The sequence below is a fragment of the Vicugna pacos genome, chromosome 4, assembly GCF_048564905.1.
Source record: "Vicugna pacos chromosome 4, VicPac4, whole genome shotgun sequence".
NCBI lineage: Eukaryota > Metazoa > Chordata > Mammalia > Artiodactyla > Camelidae > Vicugna > Vicugna pacos.
The window spans coordinates 47,501,781-47,529,634 of record NC_132990.1 but is presented as its reverse complement, the minus strand read 5'-3'; the positions used below and the strand labels follow the sequence as shown (position 1 = coordinate 47,529,634).

Here is a 27,854-nt window from a genome sequence, read left to right as displayed (position 1 = left end):
ATACCATACCCCCTACTTATCAAACTTTATTGAGGCTTACTATATTATATATCAGGCATTGAGCCAGATGCTAGGAATACGAAGTGGAAGATCCCATATCTTTTAAAACTTTGTGTTCTTGTCAAAGAAATACACATAGATTGTAAGATATGATAGGTTATACGATGGATGTAGGTACAGAGTAGTACAGAAACAGAAGAAAGCCCTAAGCTAGACTTGGGGGAAAAGGAGGAAACAGCATGAAGATTTCCCATGGGTGGTAACATTTAAACTGAGCCTAAAGGATGATAACAGAGAAATAGGGACAGAGTAGGAAAATTACTCCCCCAGGGGTAAAAAACTGGCAAACGGAAAAAAGATAAGCACCATTGCCCCGCCTACAGCCATACAAAACCGAAAGACCTCTTCATAAAGCTAAAGGGCAGATAGCCATTGGAGGTATGGGCTATATAAGGTGTTTATGGAGTATCTTCTGTTCATACATGCCGAATCTCCATCCTCCCCAGCTCAAAATAAGCCAAGTTTGGAGAACTGACAGAAAGCTGTGATTAAGAAGAAATTCAGAGACAAGTTCTCACTTACAACACTGGGCGGCAGCAGTAGGCAATGGTTTCCTCTGGCTTTCCTCTTGACTAGAATACTAGAAACAGAAAGGAGAAAAAAAAAACATATATAATAAGAGGCCCAAGTAAAGAGGGGGAAAAAAATCACAGCTACCTGTAAAAAGGTTTAGCATTTGACTGGAGTCAAATTTTTTATCAAACAGAAACAGATCACCTGCTGCTGACTTTCCTGTGTGATCCTGACATACAGGCCACACTATCAGATATGGCATTGGCCCAGTGTGACAGGCTAAAAGCAGGATAGTGGAGAGGCTGTTCTGACGAAGGGCACCTGGGCACCATTCCAGCTCTGCCAGGCAGCTGTACAAGGCTTAGCCTCAGAAGCCTTAGAGGACTTAGGAAAGTCGGTCATTTGAATTTTTCTATGGATAATGTATACACTTCCCCATTTGGGTGAAATTTCTCTGAGATTCTGTTTTTTCACCTTTAAAAAAAATAATGCTTCTTACCTCACCAGAAATTACTTATTTAGGCATGTAATGTAACATCTGGTATTTACCTTCCAGTTATACTCTAACCTGCCCAACCCAACCCACGACTATCACCACCAAAAAAGCAGTACTGAAGCCATCAAAAGAAAGTTCTATAAAAGTGAGCCGAAGTAAGCTCAAGTCTTGAAGATGGACAGGATTTGGAAAGGCAACACAAAAAGAAAAAGGTATAAACAAATTAACACAGAGGGGTGGGCCTGGGTTCAAACCCCAGTATCTATTAAAAATAATCATAAAATTTAAAAAAAATTAGCACAGAGACATAACATCTGGAAGAAAAATAGTTTGGTTCAGAGCCCTCTGAAGGACTGAAAAAACATGACTTGTTTTTGTTATCAGCAACTTGAAAATATGATCTGAGTTTTCATCCTGGCTCTGCCATTTATTAATAAGCTTTGAGAATCTGGGCAAGACCAAGCTTCTCTAATACTGAATGAGTCATTCATTCAACAGATATTTCTTGTCTATTACGTGCAAGACTTTGTTCCAGGCACTGAGGGAATAGAGTCTGTAAATGATCTAAGGAGTTTAGGTAATATTCCAGTCTATCAGGAACCTATTTAAACACAAGAGGGATATGACTTGATTACACTTTAAAAAACATTTTGGCTGCTGTGTGAGAAGAACTGTAAGGAACAAGAGGGGAAATAAGACTAATTATTGCCAATTACCCAGATGAACGTTGATAGTGGCTTACACATGAGTATTCATGGTGAAGGGCATTTCAAGTGGTTGGATACAAAATATGAAACACATTTAGTATATAGATATACTTTCATATGTAAAACACTTTACAAGCAATAAACTACAACACAAGTATCAGAGGTAGATACTGCTATCACTACTTTCATTAAGTCAAGGATCAAAAATCAAACACAATTTAAATAATAAAATAGTATTAGTAAAACTGTCAATAATATAAATGTTCAAACTTCTTGAAGGTTAAGCAACCCACTGCAAAGCAACAAAGGCATTTGGTTATAAATAATGATGATTTTTATAGGTAGTACACAGGCATTAACAGTGAAGAAATCATAAAGTTTAAGTACGAAAGTAGAAGAATTCAGACTTGATAGAGGAGAGTAGATATTTTCAGAAGGCATATTTAATGAATCTCTTCTAGGCTTAAAGTTGAAAGCTGAAGACCATCTACAGCCTAATTAACAATAGTAAGAGAGCTAAGGAAAAAAAATCTATAATATCCATGTACAAAAAAATAAAGATAGTACGAGTAAGGAAAATTACAGGCCAATCTCATTTATGAATACAGATGTAAAAATCCTAAATAGAGTACCAAGCCAAATCATTTATTTATCCATCATAAATAAGTACTGTAATATTTATATATGAATATGTACATATATGTATGCCTACCTATGTATGTTGGCTATAAATGTTGATATATCATGACCAAATGGGCTTTACATACAAGGACAGTTCAATGTCTGAAAATTTATTCACATATTTCACCACAACAAACAGATTAGAGAAAAACTATGTGATCTAGGATGCAGAACAGGTCTTAATAAAATCCCTTACTTTTTCATGACAAAAATTCTTAGCAAATCAGAAAGAAAATAGAATTTCCTTAATCTGATAAAGGGTATCTATCAAAATCAATAGCAAACATCATACTTTAATACTTATGAGGCATTCCCTTTACAGTCAGGAAAAACGTTCCCCATTTTCATTATTAAAAATTACACGGGATGTTTTACACAATGAATTTCTTAATAGGTCACCAAAAACAAGGAAAGTCTGAGAAAATATCACAGCCAAAAGGAGCCTAGGGAGACATGAAGATTAAATGTAACACAGTGTCCTAGATGGGATACTGAAATCAAAAAAGGCATTAGGTAAAACTAAGGAAATCTGGGAAAAACTAAGAATTTTTAGTTTTATTTTTTACTGAATAAAATAAATATAATAAATAAAAATAAAATAATAAAATATTAACTTTTAGTTAATAATATATCAGTATTGGTTCAGTAATTATAATAAATGTACCATGCTAATGTAGGATGTTAATAACACAGGATACTAGAGGAAGGAGGTGGATAAGACATGATATGGAAACCACCTGTACAAACTGCTTACTATTTTTGTAAACTCACAACTGTGCTAGAAAATGAAGTCTGTTAATAAAAATATATGTAAAAATCTCACTTAAAAACTAAGACATAGGGATTGGAAAGAGAGAAATACTTATTCAAAGATACAAAAACTGGGGGTGGGGGTATAGCTCAGTGGTAGAGCATGCGCGAGGTCCTGGGTTCCATCCCCAGAACCTCCGTTAAAAACAAACAAACAAACAAAAAGATGTAAAAACTAAAAAACCCAATGGAATTTCTAAACTAGTAGAATTAGTAAGAGTTGGGGAATAAGATCAATACTAAAAATTGAGCAGTAAAGCACTACCTTATAATAGCAATGACCTACTAAAAATGTAACTTTCAAATATACCATTCATTCACAATGACTAGAAATAAATCTAACAGAAGAAATACAACTTTCATGGAGAAAACAGGCTTTCCCCCATAGCACTTCTCGCCTTCTAACACTTTACTACATTTATTACGTTTTCTGCTTATTGTCTGTCTCCTCCTATTTGATCCACAAGGACATGGATCTTTGTTTTAATTTCTGATGCATATCAAGCACCTACAACAGTGCCTAGTACACAGTACTCAATAAGTTATTTGGTGAATCAATGACTAAATGAATATCACCAATAAACAGAGAAATGCAAATTTTAATGACAATGCCCTAAACTCATTAGACCAGCAAAAATTTTAAGTCTGATAATATCAAGTATCAGTAATGATATAAAAAAGTAGGAAAATTGGAATATAAATTGGTACCATTATTTTAGAAAGCAATTCAGCAACATCTAATAAGGCTGCATAGAGCATAGCCCATAACAAAGCAATTCTATTTCCAGGTATATACCCAGAGAATCTCTCATACACAAGCACAAAGAAACAGACTCAGGGATGTTCACTTCAGCATGCATTTGTAATAGTGAAAACCTTATTTTCCATGAGTAAGATAAGTAATAAATGGCGATACATTTCAACTCTATCATGTGGTAACGTGAAGCTGCTGAGTATGAGAACTGCTAAATACCATAGGATAAAGTTTCTGCATTGTTTTTAAAATGATTTTGCAGCAAGTATGACCAAATTTTGATAATCATTGAGTTAATAATCACTGGAGATAAGTGTACAGGTTTCCTTTTACTATTCCCTCTACTTTTATGTTTGTTTAAATTTTTTTCATGATAAAAAATTGAAAAAAGAAAGGACATAGGAGCTAACTTGAAGAAGTTCCCACTAACCAAAGATAAGACAAGCTTAGTATCAAAAAGAGTAATGACTACAATGGATTTTAACACAAATATATCAAAATCCATAAATTGAAAATGATATGCCACTAAAAAAAAAAAACAAAAAAACTAATGCATTGGTCCTTGATAAGTTGCTTTCGCAACAGCTCACTATTTTGAAAATTTATAAAGAGAATTCTTTCTTGTACAGACTTTATTTCAAGTGAACCAAACAGCTAGTGAGAGAAAGTTCTATTTTATAGACAAATCATAGCTAACAAATGTTGAAGGGATGGTATAATTAAAAAATCATCATTGTGCTACCCTAACAGTGATTATTTCCTGCTTAAACTTTATAATGGATGAAATAGGCTAACACCAAGTTGAATCCAGTCTAATTTTAACATCATTAAAAGTGAAATAAGGTATCATCTGCCTACCAAAAAAGAAAAAAAAGAACTTCAATCCAAATCTCAATCTAACTCTCAAACTACTAGATGTAATTTTCAGTTGAAAAAAATAAGAAGCTCACTCCCTCATCTTCCAAGATGGCCCGCACCCTATGGAGTGTGTATCTAGTTTTACTTTAACCACCTCACCCCACCCCACCTTGACCACCATGCCTTATGGCCTCTCTGGCCTTCTGAGATGGCCTACATTTGATCTATGGAGTGTGCATCTCTCTGAATAAATCTACTTTTACTCAAAAAAAAAAAAGGGATAAGGAATATGGTAAATAAAATCCTGAGGATATCATCAGCCAAATCCAGAATGTGCAGAATTCTACAAAACAAATGAGGGAAGAGGAAACAGTTATAGAATAAAAATAGTTTAAAAGACATAATAACCAAATATGTACAACTTGTTTAGATCCTGAATTGAACAAATCAACTGTGAAAAGACATCTTTGAGATAATAAAGGAAATCTTAACTCAGACTAGGTATTAGATGACAGTAAGAAATTATTCTTAAATGCCATATATTAAAGACACTGGGTATTTTTTGAAGGCATTATCTGTTAAAGATGTATACTGACGTATTTATGTATTCATGGGTGAGACAAGATGATGTCTGGCATTGGTTTTAAAATACTCCAGCAAAAAGAGGGAAGAGTAATTCTGCAGGTAATTCTATACGTTTTTCATGTTCAAAACTTTCAATAATAAAGTTTTTAAACAAAATGGCAATCACAATGAGATACCACTTCACCATCCACTGAGAGAGCTGTAATCAAAAAGACAGATGAGTATTGGCAGTGATATGGAGAAACTGGAACCTTTACACACTTCTGGTAGGAATGGGGATGGTATAGCTACTTTGTAAAGCAATCTGGCAGTTTCTAAAATCACTAAACATACTTAACACTTTTTTCTGGCAATTTCATTCCCAGGTATATATCCAAGAGAATTGAAAATATATATCCAAACAAAAACTTGCATACAAATGTTTATAGCAGCATTATCCATAACAGCCAAAAAGTGGAAACAACCCAACTGTTTATCAACTGACAAATGGGTAAATAACATATGGTATAACCACACAATAGAATATTACTTGGGAATAAAAGAGAATAGAGCACTGATAAATGCTACAACATACAAGAAACTCTGAAAAATATGTTATGTTAAAGAAGACAGCCACAAAGGACCAAATATTGTATGAATTTACAAAAATTTCTAGAAGTCAATGTATATAGGACTGAGGAGGACGAGGGGATTAGGGTTTCTTTATGTGGTAATGAAAATGCTCTAAAATTAATTATGATGAATGTACAACTCTGAATATAGTAAAAGTCACTAAATTGTACACTTTTAATGTGTGAACTGTATGATATGTAAACTATATCTCAATAAAACTGTTCTAAAAAAAACAGGGAGGTATAGGAAGGGATGAAGGAAATAAATTCAGTGAGCTGCATACCCAAGAATAGAAACAGAAAGCAAAATTCTCAGAGGGAGTTGAGAGCCAAAGACCAAAAACTACCATTTTTAGAACTTGTAAAATTCTGCAAGTTTGTATAAGTTATATTTGGGTTTTTTTTATTATTTTAATCTTTTCATCTGATTCTACATGAAGTAAATAAAGCCTGTAAAATAAAAAGTACAATGCATCTCTTTACTAGGAAAACAAGGAAGATAAGAGTTTGGAAAGCTGTATATCACTACGCAGTCAGGCTTTGGGAAGACAAAAACACAAAAGGTAAAATTGATGCAAGGATAGAGTGGATTGTGGCATTTATCAAGGGGAGAAGACAGACTGGAGCTTTCAACAAAGAAAAGTTGGTATGTTAGCTTGGGCATGAGAAGAGTTATGCAGCTTTAATAATAGAAAGTCTACTAAGGACTCAGAAGCAGTAAGGGAAACTTATGGAAAGAGTAGTTTGCACTTATCCCAAATTCCACTACTTCACCTTCAAGTTAACTCACTGTGGGTTTAACTGTGTCCCTTAAAAAGATACGTTGAAGTCCTAATCCCCAGTACCTATGAATGTGACCTTATTTGGAAATAGGAGTTCTGCAGATGTAATCGAGTTAACCCAGACTGGTGTCCTACAAAATGAATGGAAATTTGGGCACAGACACAAAAAGAGAGGAGAACATATTGTGAGGACACACACAGAAACAGGGAGGCATGTGATAGTAGAGGCAGAGACTAAAATAATGTGTCTACAATCCAAGGAATGGCAAGGACTACTGGGAACCACCAGAAGGTAGCAGAAAGGCATGCGACTGTTTCTCCCTCAGAGCCTCCCCAAGGAACTGATCCTGCCAACACCTGATGGCAGAATTCTAGCCACCAGAACTGTCAGAGAACAAATTTCTTTTATCGTAAGCTACCACGTATGTGGTACTTTGTTATGGCAGCCCTAGGAAACGTATGCTCATCAAATCACTGGATTCTGGCTTCCTGTACTAACCTGCGGATATTGGTCATTCACTGCCAAATCCAATGGCTCCACTTCATTACTCATTTTCTTTGTTCTCAGAAACATTTGACCCTATGAAGAAATTCTGCCTTAAAACTTTTTTCCTTTGTTCCACAACTCTTTTTCTGGTTTTCCTGCTTTCTCTTTCAGGCAGCTCTTTCTCAGTCTTTTGTTTCTCAGGATTCTATCTTTGATGTCTCCTAAGGTTTCGTCCCTGTTCTTCAATACTCTTTCTACGTATTCTATCTGGGTGAACTCTTCTATTCCTATGACTTCACTTGCTACCAATATGTTGATGAATCCAAACTCTATGCCTATAGGTCCTCACCCCATCCAATCCTGAGCTTCAGATTCTCTCATGAACTTGGTTACCAGGCATTTCTGCCGAAGTATCCCCTGGCACTCCAAATTCTACCTTATAATCAGACCAATTTTCTAATAGCCCAACTTGTTCAAAAGTAAAAAACTTATCTTTTCCCTCCACCACCACTACCAAAAAAATTCCCCATTCCTTAAGGTCCAGACTGAGTTGACTGTTCTCTTTTGTGCACCAGACTTATCTCTGGAGTTAAGTCAGGACAGCAGGACCAAGCAATGCAATAGTCTAAACACTCCTAAAAAGAGCACACAAATAAGAATATATATCCAAAAATCTGGAGACAAGAAGAAAAAAAGCCTTCTGCTCATCTGTGTAACAAGAGGACAGAACTCCTAGTATAAGCTCCCTCCCTAACAGTTGAGAGCCAGACTAGTGCTAATTCAGCCACCTCTGGGGGACAATGGGAAGAAAGAGAAAAGCGGATAGATCAAATAATAGGCAATCCTCTGGCTGCTTTTTTCCTTTAATGCAGTTTGAAGCCTTTCATTCTTCAATATGCTCCTGGTTCACTCCCTTGACAAACTATAAAGTGTCCCATAAAGAGACTTTCCCCATCTTTTTGTATCGTAAAAAAACAGTTCCTACCTCATTGTCAGCTCCCAAGGCATTGATTTGCTCCAATTTATAGGTCCAATATCTGGCTTCCTCCTCTGGGATATCTACCACAAAAAAGAAGAAACCACATTATTAGATTAATAATTTAATCATGGGCTGATAACACTTTATTCAATCAAAGGATCAAAGTTAGAAGGGTGGTAGCAATGGGCTGACTTTTCCGGTGGCTTGGTTCTTGCCATGAACATTATCTTGAATCTTTACAAAAACAACAATAATACACTATTATTCCCATTGGATCAGAAGACTGAATATTGTTAAGATGTCAATACTATCCAAAGTCATCTACAGATTCAGTGCAGTAGCTTTTAAAATTCCAGTGATGTTGGGGGAAGGGTATAGCTCAAGTGGTAGACTGCATGCTCAGCATGCACAGAGTCCTGGGTTCAATCCTCAGTACAGCCTCTAAAAGTAAATAAATAGATAAACCTAGTGACCTCCCCCCAAAAAACAAAACCAAAATAAACAACAAAAAACAACAACAAATTCCAATGATATTTTTGCAAAAATGGAAACCCCCAACCTAAACTTCATATGGAATCCTATATGGATCCAAAGAGCAAAAACAATCTTGAAAAGGAAGAACATAGTTAGAGGACTCATGCTTCCTTATTTCAAAACCTATTATAAAGCTACAGTAATCAAACCTGTATTGTACTGACATAAAGACAGACATGTAGACCAATGAAACAGAATAGAGGGCCCAGAAATAAACCCTCACATATACAATCAAATTATTTTTTTCAAGGATATCAAGAACATTCAATAAGGAAAACAGCTTTTTCAAAAACGATGCTGGGAAAACTGGATATCCACAAGCAAAAACTGAAAGTGGACCTTTATCTAAAACCATATAGAAAAATTAACTCAAAATGGATCAAAACATAAATGTTTAAGACCCAAAACTAGAAAACAGGAAAAAAACACAGGGCCAAAATTGCATAACACTGGATTTAGCAATGATTTTTTACTTAGATAGGACATCAAAGGCACAGGCAACAACAAAAAAGACAAATTAGACTTCCTTAAAATTTTAAAAATTTCTTCATCAAAAGGCATTATCAACAAAACAAAAAGGTAACCCACAGAATGGGAGAAAATATTTGCAAATAATATATCTGATAAAGAATTAATTCTGAGAATATATAGAAAATTCCTAAAACTCAACAACAAAAACCCAATCCAAAAATGGGCAATGGACTTGACAGACATTTCTCCAAAAAGGATAACAAATGGCCAATAAGCACATAAACAGATGTTCAACATCACTAATCATTAGGGAAATACAAGTCAAAACTACAATAAGAAATCACTTCACATCCATTAGGATAGCTGATGTCAGAAAAAAAAAAAAGAAACAAAACACGTGTTAGCGAGGATATGGAGAAATTGGAACCCTTGTACACTATTGGTGGGAGTGTAAACTAGTACAGCCACTATGATGAACAGTATGGCAATTCTTCAAAAAATTAAAAACAGAATTACCATACGATCCAGCAATTCCACTTCTGGGTATATACCCAAAAGAACTGAAAGCAGAATCTCAAAGAGATATTTACCAAAAAGAGAGAGAAAGAGATTTGCATACCCATGTTCATAACAGCATTACCCACAATAGCTGAAATGTAAAAGCAATTCAAGCGTCCATTAATAATGAATGGATAGGCAAAATGTGGTATATACATATAAGGGAATATTACTCAGTCTTAAAAAGGAAGGAAATTCTGACATATCCTACACATGGATGAACCTTGAGGACATTATGCTAAGTAAAACAAGCCAGTCACAAAAAGACAAATACTGTATGATTCTACTCATATGAGGTACTTAGAGTAGTCAAAATCAGACATAGAAAATAGGAAGGTGGCTGCCAGGGGCTAGGGGGAGACAGAATGGGGAGTTATTGTCTAATGGGGTATAGAGTTTCAGTTTTGTTTACAAGATGAAAAGAGTTATGGATATGAATAGTGGTGATGGTTGCACAACACTATACATGTATTCATACAACTGAACTGTACACTTAAAATGGTTAGGACACTTAATTTCATGTTATATGTATTTTATCACAATAAAAAAGTAGAGGAAAAAAATAATGGTATACATAGCCTCATCTCTGTATATTTAAGATGGACTATAACAACTTCCCCCAAAAATAAAACATGTTTTAAAAACATCAAATATATCCATATATCCAGCACAACAAAGAAACACTGAGACAAAATATGGATCAGATCAACTTTGGGGATATTTAAACAGACACAACTTACAATAGTAGTCCACATGTAAGGAATCAAAGACAGTCCTTTCTCCTTTGTCCCTCCTGTCCAAAACTTCACCCTCTTCCCCTTAAACCACTCCTCAGAAATCAGTGGCAATAGTTCAGTCTCATAATAAAACGTTCAAGTAATTTACTAATTTGTATAGCACTTCCTCATCCATTAAATGGTGCACTCTGCACTTGTTAAAAAGAAGTGAGAAGGGAGGAAGAGCTGCTGTTCTGCAGGTCTATGTGTTCTGATGTAGAATAATTCACCAAGAGTCACTGTTAAGTGGAAAACAGCAAGGGACAACATATATGTTAGAATATGCTTCTATTTGTGTTTTTAAAGTGGGTAGGGGGTTTATATATATGCTTACAGATTCAGAGACTGACTCTGGAAAGATAACACAAGAAAGTATTAATTGTGGTAGCCTATAAGGAGGATAACTGATTTGTGAGGAGACATAATTTTCACTGGATAACTTTTTAAACCATTGTGCATGTATTACTACCTCATCCCTCAATATAGAGCTACAAGGATGTTTATCGCAGTACTGTTTATAATAGTACGAACTTTTGAACAAACAAAATATCTAACAAGAGGAATGGGTAAACATACTATAGTTTCAATTAAAAGCCCAGGCCCTGAAGCCAAATCATGCAAGTTTCAATGGCTTTACCACTTACTAGTTAAATGACCTTGTGTAAAAGAAATACTCTGTGCCTCCATTTCCTCATCTCTAAAAATGGAAGTAATAGTTGAGTCTACCTCAAAGGATTGAAGTGAGGATTAAATAAGGTAACATATGTAAATGTTCAGTGACACACCCACTGGCACATTATAATCAGCTAACAAATGTTTTTATTATTATTGTGCATTCATACAACAAAATAAAATCAACCACTGTAAATATTCAAAATTTATATAGCATTTATATTATGACTGAGTAATTAGTAAATAAAGCAGATTAAAACGTAATATATACAGTACTATTTTATAGGAAAAACTATAAGAAATAAAAAACTAAAAGAAATATCAGTGTGTAAAAAATACCTCTAGTTGACAAGACTGTAAGTAATCTTTATGTCCTTTTGCACATCTGTATTTTCTGAACTTACAACATAATTTTTAAAATTAAAAGCTACTATTTTTAAAAGGTGGTATAAAATTTAATAGAGTATTTCACAGTTTCTGAATTATTCAAAGGAAAATTCCTTTCCCAAAACAGGACATGCTGCAAGCTAAAAGTCTTCCTTTAGAAGGACCCTTTAAGTTTTTTAAAACTATATCCCAAACATGGTTATCATAGAGACAAAAGCTTATTAGCACAGTCACATTAACTTGCAAAGACACGTATCTGAGATTCTGTCTTAATGTTTATTTTAAAAAAAAAAAGGTTATTAGGCATCTATTATGTGCCAAGCAAACACTAGAGATACCAAAATAACCTACACAAGTGCCCTCACGAAACTTAAAATCTGGACAGAAATGTATACTTCTCCCTATAACACAGTATAGGTGATGCAGTTTTGAAAAAGAGGAATGTTTGTTTAACATACAATCAGGGATGGACTGATGGACTTCTAGCATGACAGTGTGAGGAGCCCCACAGATTTATTTCCTAGAGAAATTGTATATACTAAACAAAAAATACCATTTAAGATCTCTGGAAATGGTCCTAAAGGCACACAGCAAATAAAGAAACATATTCAAGAAAATAAACTTTAAGAACTGCCAATTTCTATTGTATTTGAACCAAGACCCACTCCCACCACCATCCCTAATTCAACAAGACAGAAACTCCATCCCAGACTAAAACAGCTAAGAGCAAAGCACTAAGAATAATACAAGCAACTAAGCCATAAACAAGAACGTCAATTGCTTTTCTTTTCACCTGCAACTTGGCCTACAGACACACAAGAAAGTTTTCCTTTCTATTTTTCTGAAGTCGTAATTGTTCTAAGGTTAGTTATTTCTGAGCTTATTGGAAAAATCTTGCCATTTTTGCTTAAGCAACATAAGATACAAAATATAAATCAGTTGAAATCATAAAATAGCAATAACAACAGTATATGTGAGTATCAGTAATGTAAACAGTCAAAATTAAAACTGAATAAAATTTAATTAACTAAAACAAGATACCATTTAAACAAACAAGACAGAAAACAATTAAAAATTAGGAAATTACCAAACGTTGGCAAAAATGTGCAGAAAAGACACCTGAGACATAGCCAGTACGAATATAAACTGGGACAACCTTTTTTTTTAAACAAGCAACTTGGCAGTACTATGAAAGGTAAAAATGCACATACTTTTTGACCTATTCCTTAAATTCTACTTTAAGGAATTTATCCTAGACTTATACAAAGCTGTTCATTACAGCAGTGTATCAAAATAACTGCAAACAACCTACATGTCAATCAATAAAGGATTGCTTAGATAATTTATGATATAAAGCAGCTGTTGAGATCAGCAAGACAGATCTTAAAGAATACTATGAAATTACATCCAAGATAATATGCTTTGGTTTATACAAAACTATGTATCACCATATACACAGTACATAGAGTATGACCCAAATTTTGTCAAAATAAATTTCTCAAAAAGAAATGTCTTGTGCCCAAACCAAGACACAAGAAAGTTAACAGTGATTTATTTCCAGGAAATGTAAATGAACAAAGTAGGAAGAGAAACCATCCACATTTCCATACTATATGAATTTTTACAGTTAGCATATTTTTTGTAATTTTTTAAAAATTACTTTTTAAATTACTATTCTATTTATTAGTGCCATTTCAATGTTTCAGTTGACAAATCATAAGATATACATTCACTTCAAGACAGTAAATGTTAAAATATCAAAAGAACAAATCATGGATATTCTCTAACAAGCAGGTATTTCATAAGTCATTATAATAGTAATAAAAAAAATGAAGAGAATGCTTTTAGTGTGGATTCTTTAATGAGCACCATTCTAGAGTCTACTGTGCACCATTCCTGAGCTGGGTGTTACAGGGAATAGAGTAGAAGACAGAATGCCCCAAAAGGAGATGCTAGACAAAAAGAGTAGTAAGACAACTGGCAAACAATTTCACACAGTTTGGTAAAAAGTATTAAAAGGTTTTTAAAATCTAATCAGACTTACCAAAAGGCAACTCAAATCTTGTATCAAGCAAAATTTTATGGGGAGTTGGGTTTTTAGTTCCACAGATCTCATCATCTTTCATTAATGTCTCTGCCTCCAACGTGGACCATTCCCCAGGCCCTTCCTAGAAAACAGAGATACAAGATGAAACTTTACTCTCTCATGACTCCCCTCTTGGTTAAGAGCCAGGTGTTTTTCTCTGAATTTCCTTGCTCCTTAGAGAGCTTCTGAGGGCCACTCACATATCCTAAGTAGGCAAACACATGACTGTCACCTTCCTCTGCTGTATGTGGCTTCGGTTCTCCTCCTTTGGTGAACAGCAGTTTCACTGTGCTTAGTTCTCTGCCAGTCCACTAAGGACAGAACTTCCAGAGCACCAAACTCAAAAACAAAGCATCTCCATGGATCAGTATTTAATTGTACAATTCTTAATGACTGTGTCACTGTGACACAGTCGCTACTGCTAATCACTAAAGAGCTACTAACATTACTAGTTAAGTTGACCTGACCTGGGGCCACAATGAAAATATTCTAAGTGTGTTTCATGGGAAATGATGCTGAGTTATGTTCTAATCTGATAAAGTGGAATGGAAATTCAGTCTTGAAAACAGTGTATTGAAACAGTGTAACAATTGCCAAGCCTGTAGTTCCTTACACTCTGTTAGGGTTACATGTGGAAGAAGGAAGACCGAAACCAGTTTCCTGGGGATAGGTGACTCAAGGGAACAAAACAGAGAACAGAACCCAGCCAGCCAGCTGAGGAAGTTTAATTAATGGAATTCCTCTCAGAGCAGTGTCTTAGAGGGGAATGCAGAAGCCACAGGTATCCTAGATCCATCTCTCTGTCCCTCTGTCTCTCTCACACACACACGGACTGACCTCATCCGACTGACGAATTGTCTTCAGTGCAATCCACACAGTCCCCACCATGGTGTCCCAGATCAGTCCTTTGTTCCATACCTCCACACTCAGACCCAGGTCCAGGCGACTAATCTCACTAAAGGAAAAAAGAAAGCCCTTTAAAGAAAACCAGGTAATATGAAAGAAACATTTATATCTCCTGTTTTGCTAAACCTATTTAAGGTCCTCACCAGGATCCTGTCATCAGGAAAAACCAAAATGTCCCAGATGCTGCAACCACTCTTTAGGCTCCCAGAAGCCTATGTAAGGTGCCCACAGAAAAATGCCTGTCAGTCTGTCCCCTCTCCTTTGGCGCTACAATCATGGTTAGACTAATACACAAGAGGCATGAGGCCAAGCAATGAGGGTATTATTGCCAGGAGTGCCTGCCTATAATCTCCTCCCTTAAGCAACAGTTTTATATGCTTTATTGTTAATGCTAACACTGCTCCCAACGTATACCTATGGATTGTATACAAGAAACTTTCAGGAAAAGGCAAGGCTTCCTTATAAGATATATGAAAGAATCCAAGCAGAAATAAAAGGGCCCCTGAGAACATCTAAGTTTGATGGGAACATTTGGTCAGAGGTAGTTGAGGGACACTAGAGTATGCTAATTCACACCACTCAGCCTCTGGAGAACCCATTAGTCATTATCAGTTAAAGTAGGCACTGTCACTTATAAACAAAATGATCACAGGATAATGATAAACACAATGACTTTCCTGTAATAACTAGGAAAAAATTATTTGAACAGAAATTATTTCAGAAAGAGCCAGATGACCACTAAGCAAAAGCAGAGTGTTATGTGGTAGACTATCAGCTTGGAAGGGCTAACTCAAACATAACTACAATCTTAAGGTAGAATAAACAAACACTTAATGCTGAAAACATTCTCCAGAAAGCGCTTATGGAAATACAAGGTTAACTGAGGGGAAATGCAAGAAAGAGGAAAAAAGGTCAATTCCTTTTTGGAATTGCAGAAAGGTAGTCTCAGGAAAACAACAGCTATTCGTCACATGTAGAAGTTTCAAGTTTGTGCTTTAGAGAAAGCTCGGCTTCCCTGTTGTACTACTAAGATACATATTCTCAGATTCACAAGTTTGAGATGTGGTATTACAACCTCAGAATTCATATCAAGTGTGTTGAACATAAGTGAAGCAAAGAAAATTTGCCCCTTTTATGTAAATAGAATAGAGAACTACTGAGTTCATCTGTTCTTCTAATTATTGCTCCCTGAGCATGTACAACAAATACGGCTTGGTGCTCTGGGGAAGACACACAATATAGGACCCAGTTTCTATCTCTAAAAACTTCTAAGTTATCTGGAGAGCTGTTCAAAGACACATGGCAGGTGACTAAACCCAGCCACTAGGTTAGGGTGTTCACAGTGGGGAAACAAAGCCTTTGCCATAGTTTCATTCAGCTTAATCAACTGATTAGCTTTGGGAAATACTTACAACAATTTCAAATCTTTTGAATCTAGAAAATAAAGATTACTTGGGAATACATACGTAATGTTCCCAAACCAAGTTCTAAATAGCATCTCCAGCCAATAGCTAAAACAAATTGCCAGAGGTCTTTACAGCCTGACTTGGACAAATAAAGCAAATTTGTTTTTCAAGAAACTCTGGGGATTAAGGCCCAAACAATGAGGACTTCTTCCATAAGAAGCCTCTTGTCTACATTTGCTCAGATGGCACAACTAGGGGAGGAATCAGAGTTCTGTTTATGCCTCATCCCCAGAGCTCTGCAGAGGTTTCTTTTCTCTATCAATTAACTCAATCAACAGTGTATGTGCACACATGTATACAAGATTCTGCACTAGGCAAAGTCACAATAAGTGAAGGTGCCCTCCTTGCCCTTATGAGATGAACAATCTAGTCCTAGAAATAAGACACAGAAATATTAAAGTTCAATGAGAAATACCAAAGTGAACATCAGGTACTATCACATAATACATCAGGGAGAAAAAAAAAGTAGAAAAGGGCACAAGTGACCAGTAATGGAGCTGCCAGTGATAGAAGGATAGGGTGGGAGGAATAAGAAACAGGAGTAGGAAGGTGGAGAACGTAGTTAATAAAACCCACGTGTAAAACAAGAGAGGACAAAATTCACACAGCATCTCAAGGTGGGAAACAGAAGAAAATTCATACATATCACAGCAGGGTTGAAAGGGGTAAGTGCTATGGGAAACTGGAAAATAAACACATAAGAATAAAGCTACCATACTGATGAGAGATGATAGAAGACTGCTATGTTACACATGCTGGGAAGAGTTTTAACAGTAAGTGAATATTACAGCCAACTGGAAGTTGGAAGAAAGTAGAATCACTAGGTTTATTATATACCACAGCCAGAACTGTGGTGTGGTGAACACTGGCACGGGAAGAGACTTGAAAAGACTGTTCATAGCTGACTTTATACGAGTGAAGAGAGAAACACATGGCCTCACTCTGATGTCACTGTAACTGAGGGAATGAATGAGGTTTACAATCTTGAAAGAGAGGCAACCAGTGAGGAATCTGACACCACTGGCTTCTTATTAAAGCCCCAGTTCTCCTTCAGCTTCCAGGACACCACTATCTCATTTCTGCTTTTTCCTATTTGTTCATTCCTTCTTTGCCCGCTTTGTCCCCTCATTAAATGCTCTTGCTCTCCAGGCTTTCCTCACCCTGCACACTCTCCCTAAGCTTTCTCATCTATGCCTATGGCTTCAAGTGACCAAAATATTTCTCCAACTCAAGACTTCTTCCATGAGTACCAGGTTCAAGTTTCTTACTATTTTTTGTAAATTTCTTCCTACCTGTCCTGTAAGAACCTCAAATATAAGATTTTCCATAACTGATTTCATATTATCTCCTATCCTAATGGATAGCACACCCCCCACCCAATGATTCAAGACTTAACTCGAGCTCCTTAACATTTTCTATCCATTCTTTTCTATCTATCCCTTCTGTTACTGTCTTAGCCCAAATCCTCATAATCTTACCCTTTAACTACTATAATAAAGTTTCCAAATGTCAATAAAAGCAGTAGTATATTTAAAGCTCATAGGATTGGGATGTTTCCCCATAAAAAGTCATCCTATATCTCTCTGAGATGCAATATAAACTTGCAAAGCAACTTCACTTCAATCTCAAATTTCACAGCAATTTTAATACATTTTCTTGTTTGACCCTCTTGGGCCCACCTTCTCAAAAAAACAAGCATAACCTTGAAAGAGACGGTAGACCTTTACAAATAAGGAAACTGACACTCAGAGAAACTAAGTGATTTGTCTAGCCCTTCAAAATAATATTCTACATATTTTTCCCCTTTTCCAGGGCAGGAAAAAAACTCCTGAAATTTAAGAGGAAAAAAGGAAATATCAAGTTTTTAAAGTCAGGGCTTACAATCTTAATATACTAAATTTTGTGTCATATGTAAGCAACTCTACTCATTTTTATGAATTAGATGAAGGTAGGACATTTTATTCAATAAAGTGAAAGGATTATAAGCACAAATCCTCATCTTCAAAAGCAGGTGACCTGGGTACACAAACAGAATCTCTCACATACATAACTACATTCCCTCAAGGAGTCTTCTGAGAATCAAAAAAATATTAAGTTACATTTAATATCATGCTAAGTATGTTATACTATGCTTAATTCTGACCACTGGGAAAATCTGACGAGGTAGTATTTTCACCCACGTACAAACTAACTGGGAGTTTACTTGCATTCATAATTTACCTCTAAGAATAGATTTCGAATCGGGAGAAAACAAAACTGCAGATGTATTTCACCTACCATAAACCTCACTTGTTTATCTCTCTAGTTTTCAGAAAGAATATTTAACATGCTATTAAAAGATGTTTTTAAATATTTAACATATTTTATAAAGCATAGATATACAAAAAATCTTTAGGCTCTACTTGTTTACTCCAATGTGATCACCGTGGAAAGATTATCAAACACTGTAGGCGTGCTGCTGCTGCTAAGTACTTACAACATAAAATCTTGTTCCCAGGAAGGTTGATCGCCACGAACTGCTACAGTCGTGCTCTTCACATTTTGCACTTTCAGGGTCACATATGTGTTAAATTTGTCTTTGAAAAAAATGCAAAACAAAGATGTAATACTTAGTGCTAAGATTGTTCCCCAATCTCACAAAGCCCTTGGAATTAAGTAATGTCCAAATTACAGTATTACATGTAGAAAAAAAATGAAACTATATATTGTACAATATAGCATCACTCTAAGCATAGAGCTATAAAAAATTATAAAATACATACTCTTCTCAAAAGCATAGTCTATAACAGTGTTTTTCAAATTTAAGAAATATATTTTATATTTGACCATTGGATACACAAACACACATATAAATGAAAACAAAAGCTTGATGAAATGTAAAATGTGATACATTGATATTTCCTCTTCTAACTTATTTAATTAAAATATTAATCATAACCAAACAAACTGATTTTATAGCCCACCTGCAGACTGAAAAAATAATCTAATTAATATTGTAGGAAAGATATGTAAATTTAATAAAATGTAGAAATAAAAAAAGTGGTAAAGGATTGCGGAAGAGGAAAGAGTTACCTCTCACTGTTGACAAGGACAAGAATTGAGGAAAAATCCTCATAAAGGAAGTAGATTTCAAGCTTGCTCTATTCAGGTTGGCCTAAAAGCACAACTTACATAAAAAGAAGTATTATCCCAGAGTTGGGAAAAGGAAATTCTCTAACCTAAGAGTTTAAGTTGAATACTAAACAAAGGTAGGTGGCCTGGAACTCAAAATTCAGAAATTTGACCTACTGCTTTACACAGTACATTTTGTATCCACACTACTACCTTTGCGTCAGCCATGATTATTATGTAACTTTATAAAATGAAAAAAAAGACTACCAGGTTTTTTTTTTTTACAAGACTATCATTTTTGATTCAACAAATTGTCAAAGATTGCTTAAAATGATTACCTAATGTTAGAAATGTGAGAAAATGTTAGAGATGTCATGCACCTTCTCTTAAGTATCATTAAAAATTATGTAGTTGTTTTTTTTTTTAACCAGTGGGGAGAGGTGAGGGAGGAGGCGCAATGCACGAAAGAAAAAGGGTTACTATGGGATTGTATGAAATCATCTGTGTGAAACTTTTGAAAATTATAAAATACTATAGAATTTTTTAATTATGTTAGCTTTATACTTAGGCATGGCAAGTTTACCACAATTATACCAAAGATCAATGAGGATATAAGCCCACCCACATGAGGGAATCCCCATCCATATCCAGTAGTAGCAATGCAGTAGACCACTGGGCGACGTTTTTTATCACAGGAGTTTGTAATCCATTCCCTGTATCCCACCGTAGCTGACCAGACCCACAGTAGATGCCACCCAAAAGCAGCCAGCAATCCATGGGCTGGCCCAAAGCTGAGACCATTATGATTCCCTCTCAAAAGATTTGAAACAGGGAAAACCAAGAAATAGTAACAACTGACTGGTGCTGAAGCTAGGAGAGTCATATACATTCCTCTGAAGCAGCCATTATGGGCTGTGTGCAAGACAAGCATGAAAAGCCAGCTGGAAGAGAAAGGAGAGCAGCACAGATTCACCCGGAGCCAATGGAGAGAGTAGTAAGCTCAGAAACTGCTTTAGTTCCAGTTATACCCAAAGTTTGTTTGGTTTTTTAGATTTTCTTAGGTTCCCAATCATTGTTTTTTACCCCCAGTAATCCCTAGTACCCTCCTTTTGCCCTAGAAGAAACCAAACTAAGTCTTTGTAACTTGACATTCACAATTAAAGAAATGTGTATTAAACAAGAAGATACCATTTTCACCTTCACATGGGCAAAGGTTAAAAAGTTTCATATTATCTAATGTTGATAAGGATTTGGGAAAATAAACACTCATATACTTTTGGTCTAAGCGTAAGCTAGCAAAAACTTTCAGAAGCACAATCTGGCAGCAGCTATCAAGTTTGTTTAAAATACATGCCTTTGGCCTAGCAATTCTCTGCTTCTCAACTCAAGTGTACAGATACATTTACAAAAGCAGGCAATGATAAATGCACAAGAATATTTATTGCTTACAATAGAAAAAAAAAGCATATGACCTAAATATTCAATGAGGGACCTAGGGTGCAACAAAATTTTGTAGAATACCTTAAAAGAAAGAACCAGATATATGTACACATACACAAGAAAAGAATTTCATGATATGTTGTTGGAAAAAAAGCAGGTTGCACAAGCTGATCCATTAGTGTATACACGCACAGACACAGAAAAAGTCTGAAAAGGTATATAAAAACTTCAAAACAGTTACTTCTGAGAAGAACTGAATTGGCCAAGAAGTAAGAAGACTTAACTTTTCACTAAATAGACACAGACAGATTTTTTTAATGTTTTACAACAGCACTGATTCTTTTCCAACTTTACTGTGGTATAATTGGCAATTTAAAATTGTATAAATTTAAGGTGTACAACTTGATAATTTTATATACATATACAACATGAAATAATCACCACAATCAAGCTAATTAACATTCATCACCACCTCCCAGTTATCATTTTCTCTTGGGGAGGGAGGCAGAGGAAGGTGTTGAGAACACTTAAGATCCACCCTCTTAGCAAATTTCAAGTGTAATACTTGTTAACTATTGACACATTTTTGCACATTAGATCTCCAGAAATTATTTATTTTGCATAACTGAAACTGTGAACCCCCTGACCAACATCTCCCTATATTGCTTTTTAATAATTTAATGAAGCTAGTGAATTTAATTAAGTGAATAAATCAAATGAAATTCATGCTTTTTTGAAAGACTGCTCTTAATTCATAGCAAGTATGGAGAGAAGGACATAATAATTAAAGGCCAGCCTTACCTGGTGAACCCTGGAATTTGGCTCTTTTAACTGTAAGAGAGAAAAAAAGAACACCATGAAGAATTTTTGCAAATTAATTTATTTAACCAGCATTTCTTGAGTAACTACTATGTGCCAAGATTAGACTTAAAAATCTAGCCCTACGTCTAAGTCATTAGAGAAAAAAAGCTGGGACTTCTGATCAAAGCTTGAAGGCAGAGAGTTAGAACATCCCTTAAAAGTAATCCAATTTAATCTCATACTCAATGCAGAAATCTCTCACAGCCTCCTAACAAGGAGGCAGAGGGAACTAAATTACTCCTGTGGCAAGCAACCAATTTCATGTCATATATCTTTTAAGGTTTAAATTATCTATGTTCTTTATTTAAAACCCAACATAGAAAATTCCCTCATTCCATTCAGGCTAAGAGAAGGGCACAGCAGGCTAAATCTAGACAATAGGTTTTAAACAAGAGTGAGAAGTAACTTCTTTCTGGGAATAAGCAGATCTCAAGAATTCCTTTCCAAATGATCACAAAGAACTCTGTTTCCAAAACCTCAGTGGAGAACTGCAAAAGATAGAATCCCACACTGGGACTCCAGCATGCTATCTCTTAGGAAAGGTCAAAGACTATACCTGCAGGAAAACTGCTAAGCTCTAGAAAGCGTCAGCTATCTTTCTGTCAATGATGATTAGGGCTAAGTGCCAAAAGGTGGGGGGGGGGGGATTCCAAGACATAATGCCTGAAAAAGATACTCAGAGTACAGATCTGCCATTCTCCTTGCCCTGCATTACAGCTGAAAGCTCACCTTAGCTGACATCCAAGCCCTGCTTTTTCCAAGAGATGGGTGATTCAGTACCTTTGACAAGGTCCTCTCTATTCTCCTCTCCACTAGCAGCACTTAGTGCTAAAATCTATTTGTTTTTATTGAATCAAAATATGTCTCCTCTGGACTGCCCCTTGTGGTCTCGTGTCAATTACCCTTTCCAATTATTCTTCAATAATTTCATTTAATTCAAGATTTACTGTAAAAGCTACAGTAATCAAGACAGTGTGGCAGGGGCACAAAAATAGACATAGACCAATAGACTAAAATATATATACATATAAATATATAAAATCGACTGTATAATGTTATTATAAAAACATATATCCTTATCTCATACCACATGCAAAATCTAACTTGAAATGAATTACTACTAGAACTAAATATAAGAGCTAAAACTATAAAACATCTAGAAGAAAACATAAGAGAAAATCTTAATGACCTTGGGGGGTGTTAGGCAAAGATTTCTTAAACTGGATACAAAAAACATGACAAAAGCCCACACTTCCTGCAGTTCACAGCTTTCTCCCTGCAATACAGTATTAGTACTAAATCCACACCAAATGAACCAGCTAATGCTTCAATTTATGCCCACACGAACCAAAGCAAAGGAAAATTCTGAAAAATATAGTGATGTGCATAGAGTAAACAAAACCAAGTTGCAAACCAGTAATATATATCTGATTTCATTCATGCATAAACATTTCTGAAAGTCTTTAAATATCATTGCTAAGCTTCCACTTTATTTCATATCTATTTATCAAAACTTAAAGGGAATACTGATGAAGTATACGTAACTATGCTACCCTGTTCTTGGGAAAAAATAACCTAATTTCTCAAAGAATCAAAGCTACTTCTCAAACCAAAAGACAAACAACTACTTACGTCAAACTTTAACTAACAAAGCCAATGACTAATTCTAAAGTAAACAGAGTCCAGGTTATAACTGAGCATGTACAAATGCTCAAATATATATATTTAAATGTTTTCTAAATAAATACACCTCAGTTGGAATAGAGTTTACATTAACACACAATCAGATTTCTATGGTTACTGTTTATCAGAAATAATTCTGGCTTGGTTATACAGACAGCACAAGGTCAGTCTAGCCATCTATCCACCTAATTCCTTCATTAGACAGTTTGTTCAGGCTATAGTACAGTGAAAGGAAAATCTGGACATTATTTGATTCATTCAGCTTAATGTTTTAACTTCAATTATAGTAAAACCATTATAGTAAAATCTCTTATCTTGCACATAAATCATAACTACTTCTTGGTCTTTATTAAAATCCATTAAATATCCCATAGGGAAGCCAACAGGTTATTAAATTGCTGATATATAGCAGATATATACACACATTAAACAAAATCTAATGTTTACTGAGCATTACTTATTATGTGAAAGATTCTGTGGTCCTGCTTAAGATATCTCAAACTAGTTACAAGCTAGAATTCAAGTCGTTAATGTATGTGTGTGTGTGTGTACACACGTGGACACATACACACATGTGGTGTGGTTCTTAGTAACTTACCTCTCTTCTCCAGTTGTAACAAAAAGTATAGCCCTAGACCTCAAGAAAGGTAGCAAGTTTTCAGGACATGATGGAAACAGCATTTAAAGATTATAGCAAGAAACATCTGTTAATACCCTAAAAGGAGAACAAAGGTTGTAAGTGACTTTAGATTGGCGTTCTGATAGAAATGGCTGGGTCACTCCAATGAAAGCAACAGATACTGACACCACAAAGACACAGTCCTCAAATATCAAATATTGGTGTCATTTCATTTCAGTGATTTATTGTGATTTCATTATAGTGATCTCTTAACTGTAAGCAGATTGGAATCATTGATGCAGCAATTAATACATTCCCTTGTCTGTTTTATTTGGGTTTTTATACACATTTTCAAATAACTTATAAACTGTCATAATTTCAAATGAAGCACTACATTGGCACCTCTTAGCTTATCAGAAGCGTTTAGCTTACTAGACGCTTCTACAAGATTCTTTCCAGTTTTCAAAAATTAAAGATATAAACCCAGAGAACCATGTCAAATTCTACTCTATATGGTAATATTCCACTAGGAAAAAAAAATCAGGGTAAAGTGTATATAAAGTATGATACAATTTTGTGTAAAGGAAAAAAGTTTACATATATAAACACAATACAGAGAAGACTGATGGAATTACAATTTTTTTCTCTTGATGTATTTTCCAAAATTTTCAAAGTGAGCATATATTGTTCCTATAATGAGGAAAATAAATTGTCACCAAACCTTTCTCTACCATCCCCTAGATGAAATCTGTTCTATTTTAGTTTTAGTCTATAATGTCACATCATATTTTGTCCTATATCACAGTTACAGTCTCTCATACCTGTCTTCCCTGCAAACTGGTTGAAGAATGGACCACAACTGCTTACCTTTGTAAGCAACATAATATAGTGTATACAATGATGTCTAATATGTGTTCTTGAAGGCTGTATTGTGCTTCAGATGAAAACAATAAGGCATATTAGGCTAATTTGATACAGAGCACAGGACAAACTTTGAACTTTAGTCTCTTGAATAAACTCCCGTTGAATCCACAACAAAAACTAATACATACACTAAATGATAGATAGATATTCCAACATGATAGTTTTCTTAGTCAGATACAGTCAAGACTAATAGATGCTAAAATCTTCTAGTATCAGTTGCCTAAGAACAGCCAACCAGGACTTTGCCAGACCTAGCCAAGTAGGAAAATTTACAATTTTATCTCTTAAGTTGATTTAGTATATAATGTCCCAACATAATGATTACCTTTCTCATTTTACATGAAAAGTAGTTGTATTTCAGTGGCACAAGTATCATCTTGCCCACTTGACAAAAGATAATTAAGAGAAGAGAGAAAATTTTAGTCTTAACCTAGTGAGACTCAAAAAACAGTTCTCCTGAATTCAAAATCCTGGATTTTCCATTATACTATAGGTCCTCCCAAGGGGAAAAAAAAAAAAAGGAATTTAAGTTGTGAACACTATTAAACTAGAGCCATAATGAACTCTCCAGTCTATAAAACACCTGCTATAATGTTGCCCCTGAAAACATCCCAAGCAAACAGAAACCATAGCTAGAGTGAGACTGTTTCACAGCCAATAGTGCACAAAACCATCTTCCCCTAAACTTAATAAGACTTTTTCATGTTTCAAAGCACTATCCTATATTATTAATTTTATAGTTTGTAGTTTATAGTTAGTCAGAAAAATCTAAATTCATGTTTACAGTACATAAAAGTACTAACTTCCGTGGGCCAAATGCCCTTATATGTAAAATGAGAATAATAAAGATAAACAAAGTTATTACAAGACTTAAATTATTAATCCGTATCTGCCTATTAGCAGAGAGGTTGACAAAGAGTAAGGGCTCATAAAATGTTAGCTTCAGTATTCCATCGATTCTAAAATGATAGGACATTTTCTCCTATTTTAATAACTTTGAAATCAAAATGTGTTTTACAATCAATGATGTATCATAGATCAATAGCATTTTTTCTTATGATACATAAAATGATACTTCTTACAATCTCTGGGATCTTACAGTTGATAAAAATGCAGTATACTATGATGATGCTGACTGAGTAAATGTTTACCCTGCCACCATTCCTCCACCCAACAGATCCACAAAGAATAGACCAAATCTATACCTCTAACCCTGATCTCCCAAGTCATGTTTCAAACTGTAATATGTGGACAGATTGGCAGCATCTCAAATTTAACAGACCCAAAACCAAAATCATCATCTCCTTAGAAGCTATTCTTTGCTTCCCATCCCAATTAATGACACCATAAAGAAAAACCTGACTCCACCTTTACTCCTTCCTCTTCCTCTCCCAGCTGAGGCCTTTTCTGTCTCTCAGTTGGAATCGAACACTCCATCTCTGAACCCCATTTTATTTTGTACCTCTATTTTAGAAATTACCACACTGTATCTTGCAACATATTTAGTTCTACATATGGCTGTCTCCCCATCTTGGCTCTCAGTTTCTTGAGGACAAGGCCCATTTTCTACTCATGTTTCTATACCCTGGTAATTAGTTCAATGCCTCACCCATAGCAAAGTGCTCAATAAATGTTTATGGACGTGATCACATCCTCTTTGTTAATAAGTTTGAGAATACTTAAGCCTCTATAGAGGAAAAAAAGGGAACAGCCAAGAATAAAAGTGACTATAGTTACAAAGGAATTTTACACACATGATCTCATTTAGAGTTTAATTCTCAACTCTGAGGTACACTGAACAAATAGTAACACTTCATTTTTTAATTGTGGCTTAACAGTCAAGAGGCTGGCCAAAAGTTTTCTGTGGTAGAAAAAAGAATTCAAACTCAAATCCAATTACAAATTCTGTGCTTCAGTCTATAAATTTTTATCCTTCTGCCCCTCCCCCTCAGTCTCATTCTCACTAACTTTCCACCCCAATGTGGCCGACAGGCCCTCTGGTTGTGCCCTACCTATCTCCCCAGTTTCATCCTGACCCATGTTTTCCCTTCCTGTGTGCATGCCAGCTGTATTTGCCCTCTTTCAGCTCCTCCTCCTCACAAGGCCTTTGCACATACTGTTTCCTCTGCCTAGAATATTCTTCTTTCCTTGCCTAAGGCCTCCTCTTCTTCCAGATCTCAGTTCAATCTTCACTTCATTTGTTAAGGCTTCTCTGACCTGAGTAGGTAACTTTCCCTATCACATGGTCTCATAACAACATGTACTCTCTTATAGCACAAATCATCATTGTATTTTTTTCCTAGTTGTAATTTTAAATTAATTTGTATGATTCTTCTTTGCTTAATGTCTAGCTCCCTCCCTATACAACTTCCAGGAAGGCAAGGGGTTTTTTAAAATCACAATGCTGCCCCAGGTACCTGGCATAATAACTGCTGAAAGAATGAATGAATGAAACCTTTAGCACTCTCTTTAAGCTTGCTAAATCATCCTCACCTCCTCACTTTACAAAGAAATCATTTATTTTCTCCACTTACCCCCATTTCATCTTGACTTTGTTCTTCATACAGATCTCTTCCCTTCAAGCTCCAAACATTCAAATTTGCTCTTTCTAAAGACCACTCTCAACCCTCCTCTTTACTGCAAAACTTCTGAATGAGTAGCCTATACTTGCTGATTTCACTTAATCATTTCTCCAATACTCCTCAACCACTGTAATATGATGCCTACACTCATACTGCTCTAGTTTTCAAATCCAATGACCTTGTAATTTTTTTTTATCCTCAACCAGTACCTTTCATCTCTATCATCTGATCATTCCTTCTTCAAACTCCCTCTAGTCTAGACTTCAGACACTGACACAGCATCTCTATTTTCCTGCAGTTCTGACCATACCTATCAATTCTTCTGCCCATTGTCTTAGCTACAGCATAAGCTCATTTTTCTCCTCTTTTATCCTCTATATGCAATTTTATTCAAGCTATTTTATTTGATTTTACTACCAACTACCTACAACTCCTAAATATTTATCTCTAACACA

General features: G+C 35.3%; 1 protein-coding gene across 5 annotated transcripts in view; it reads right to left on the bottom strand.

The window, feature by feature from the left end:
- The window catches only part of UNC13B (unc-13 homolog B), a 167,980-nt gene that overhangs the window by 127,697 nt on the left and 12,429 nt on the right, over window positions 1-27,854 (bottom strand). For all 5 annotated transcript variants that reach the window (XM_015239037.3, XM_031677251.2, XM_072959680.1 and 2 more), the window contains exons 2-7: window positions 21,532-21,561; window positions 18,656-18,755; window positions 14,645-14,762; window positions 13,766-13,889; window positions 8,330-8,403; window positions 583-640 (exon numbers count right to left, since the gene is read on the bottom strand). In XM_015239037.3, the coding sequence (XP_015094523.1) occupies window positions 583-640; window positions 8,330-8,403; window positions 13,766-13,889; window positions 14,645-14,762; window positions 18,656-18,755; window positions 21,532-21,561 (504 nt within the window). The remainder of the gene's footprint in view (window positions 1-582; window positions 641-8,329; window positions 8,404-13,765; window positions 13,890-14,644; window positions 14,763-18,655; window positions 18,756-21,531; window positions 21,562-27,854) is intronic.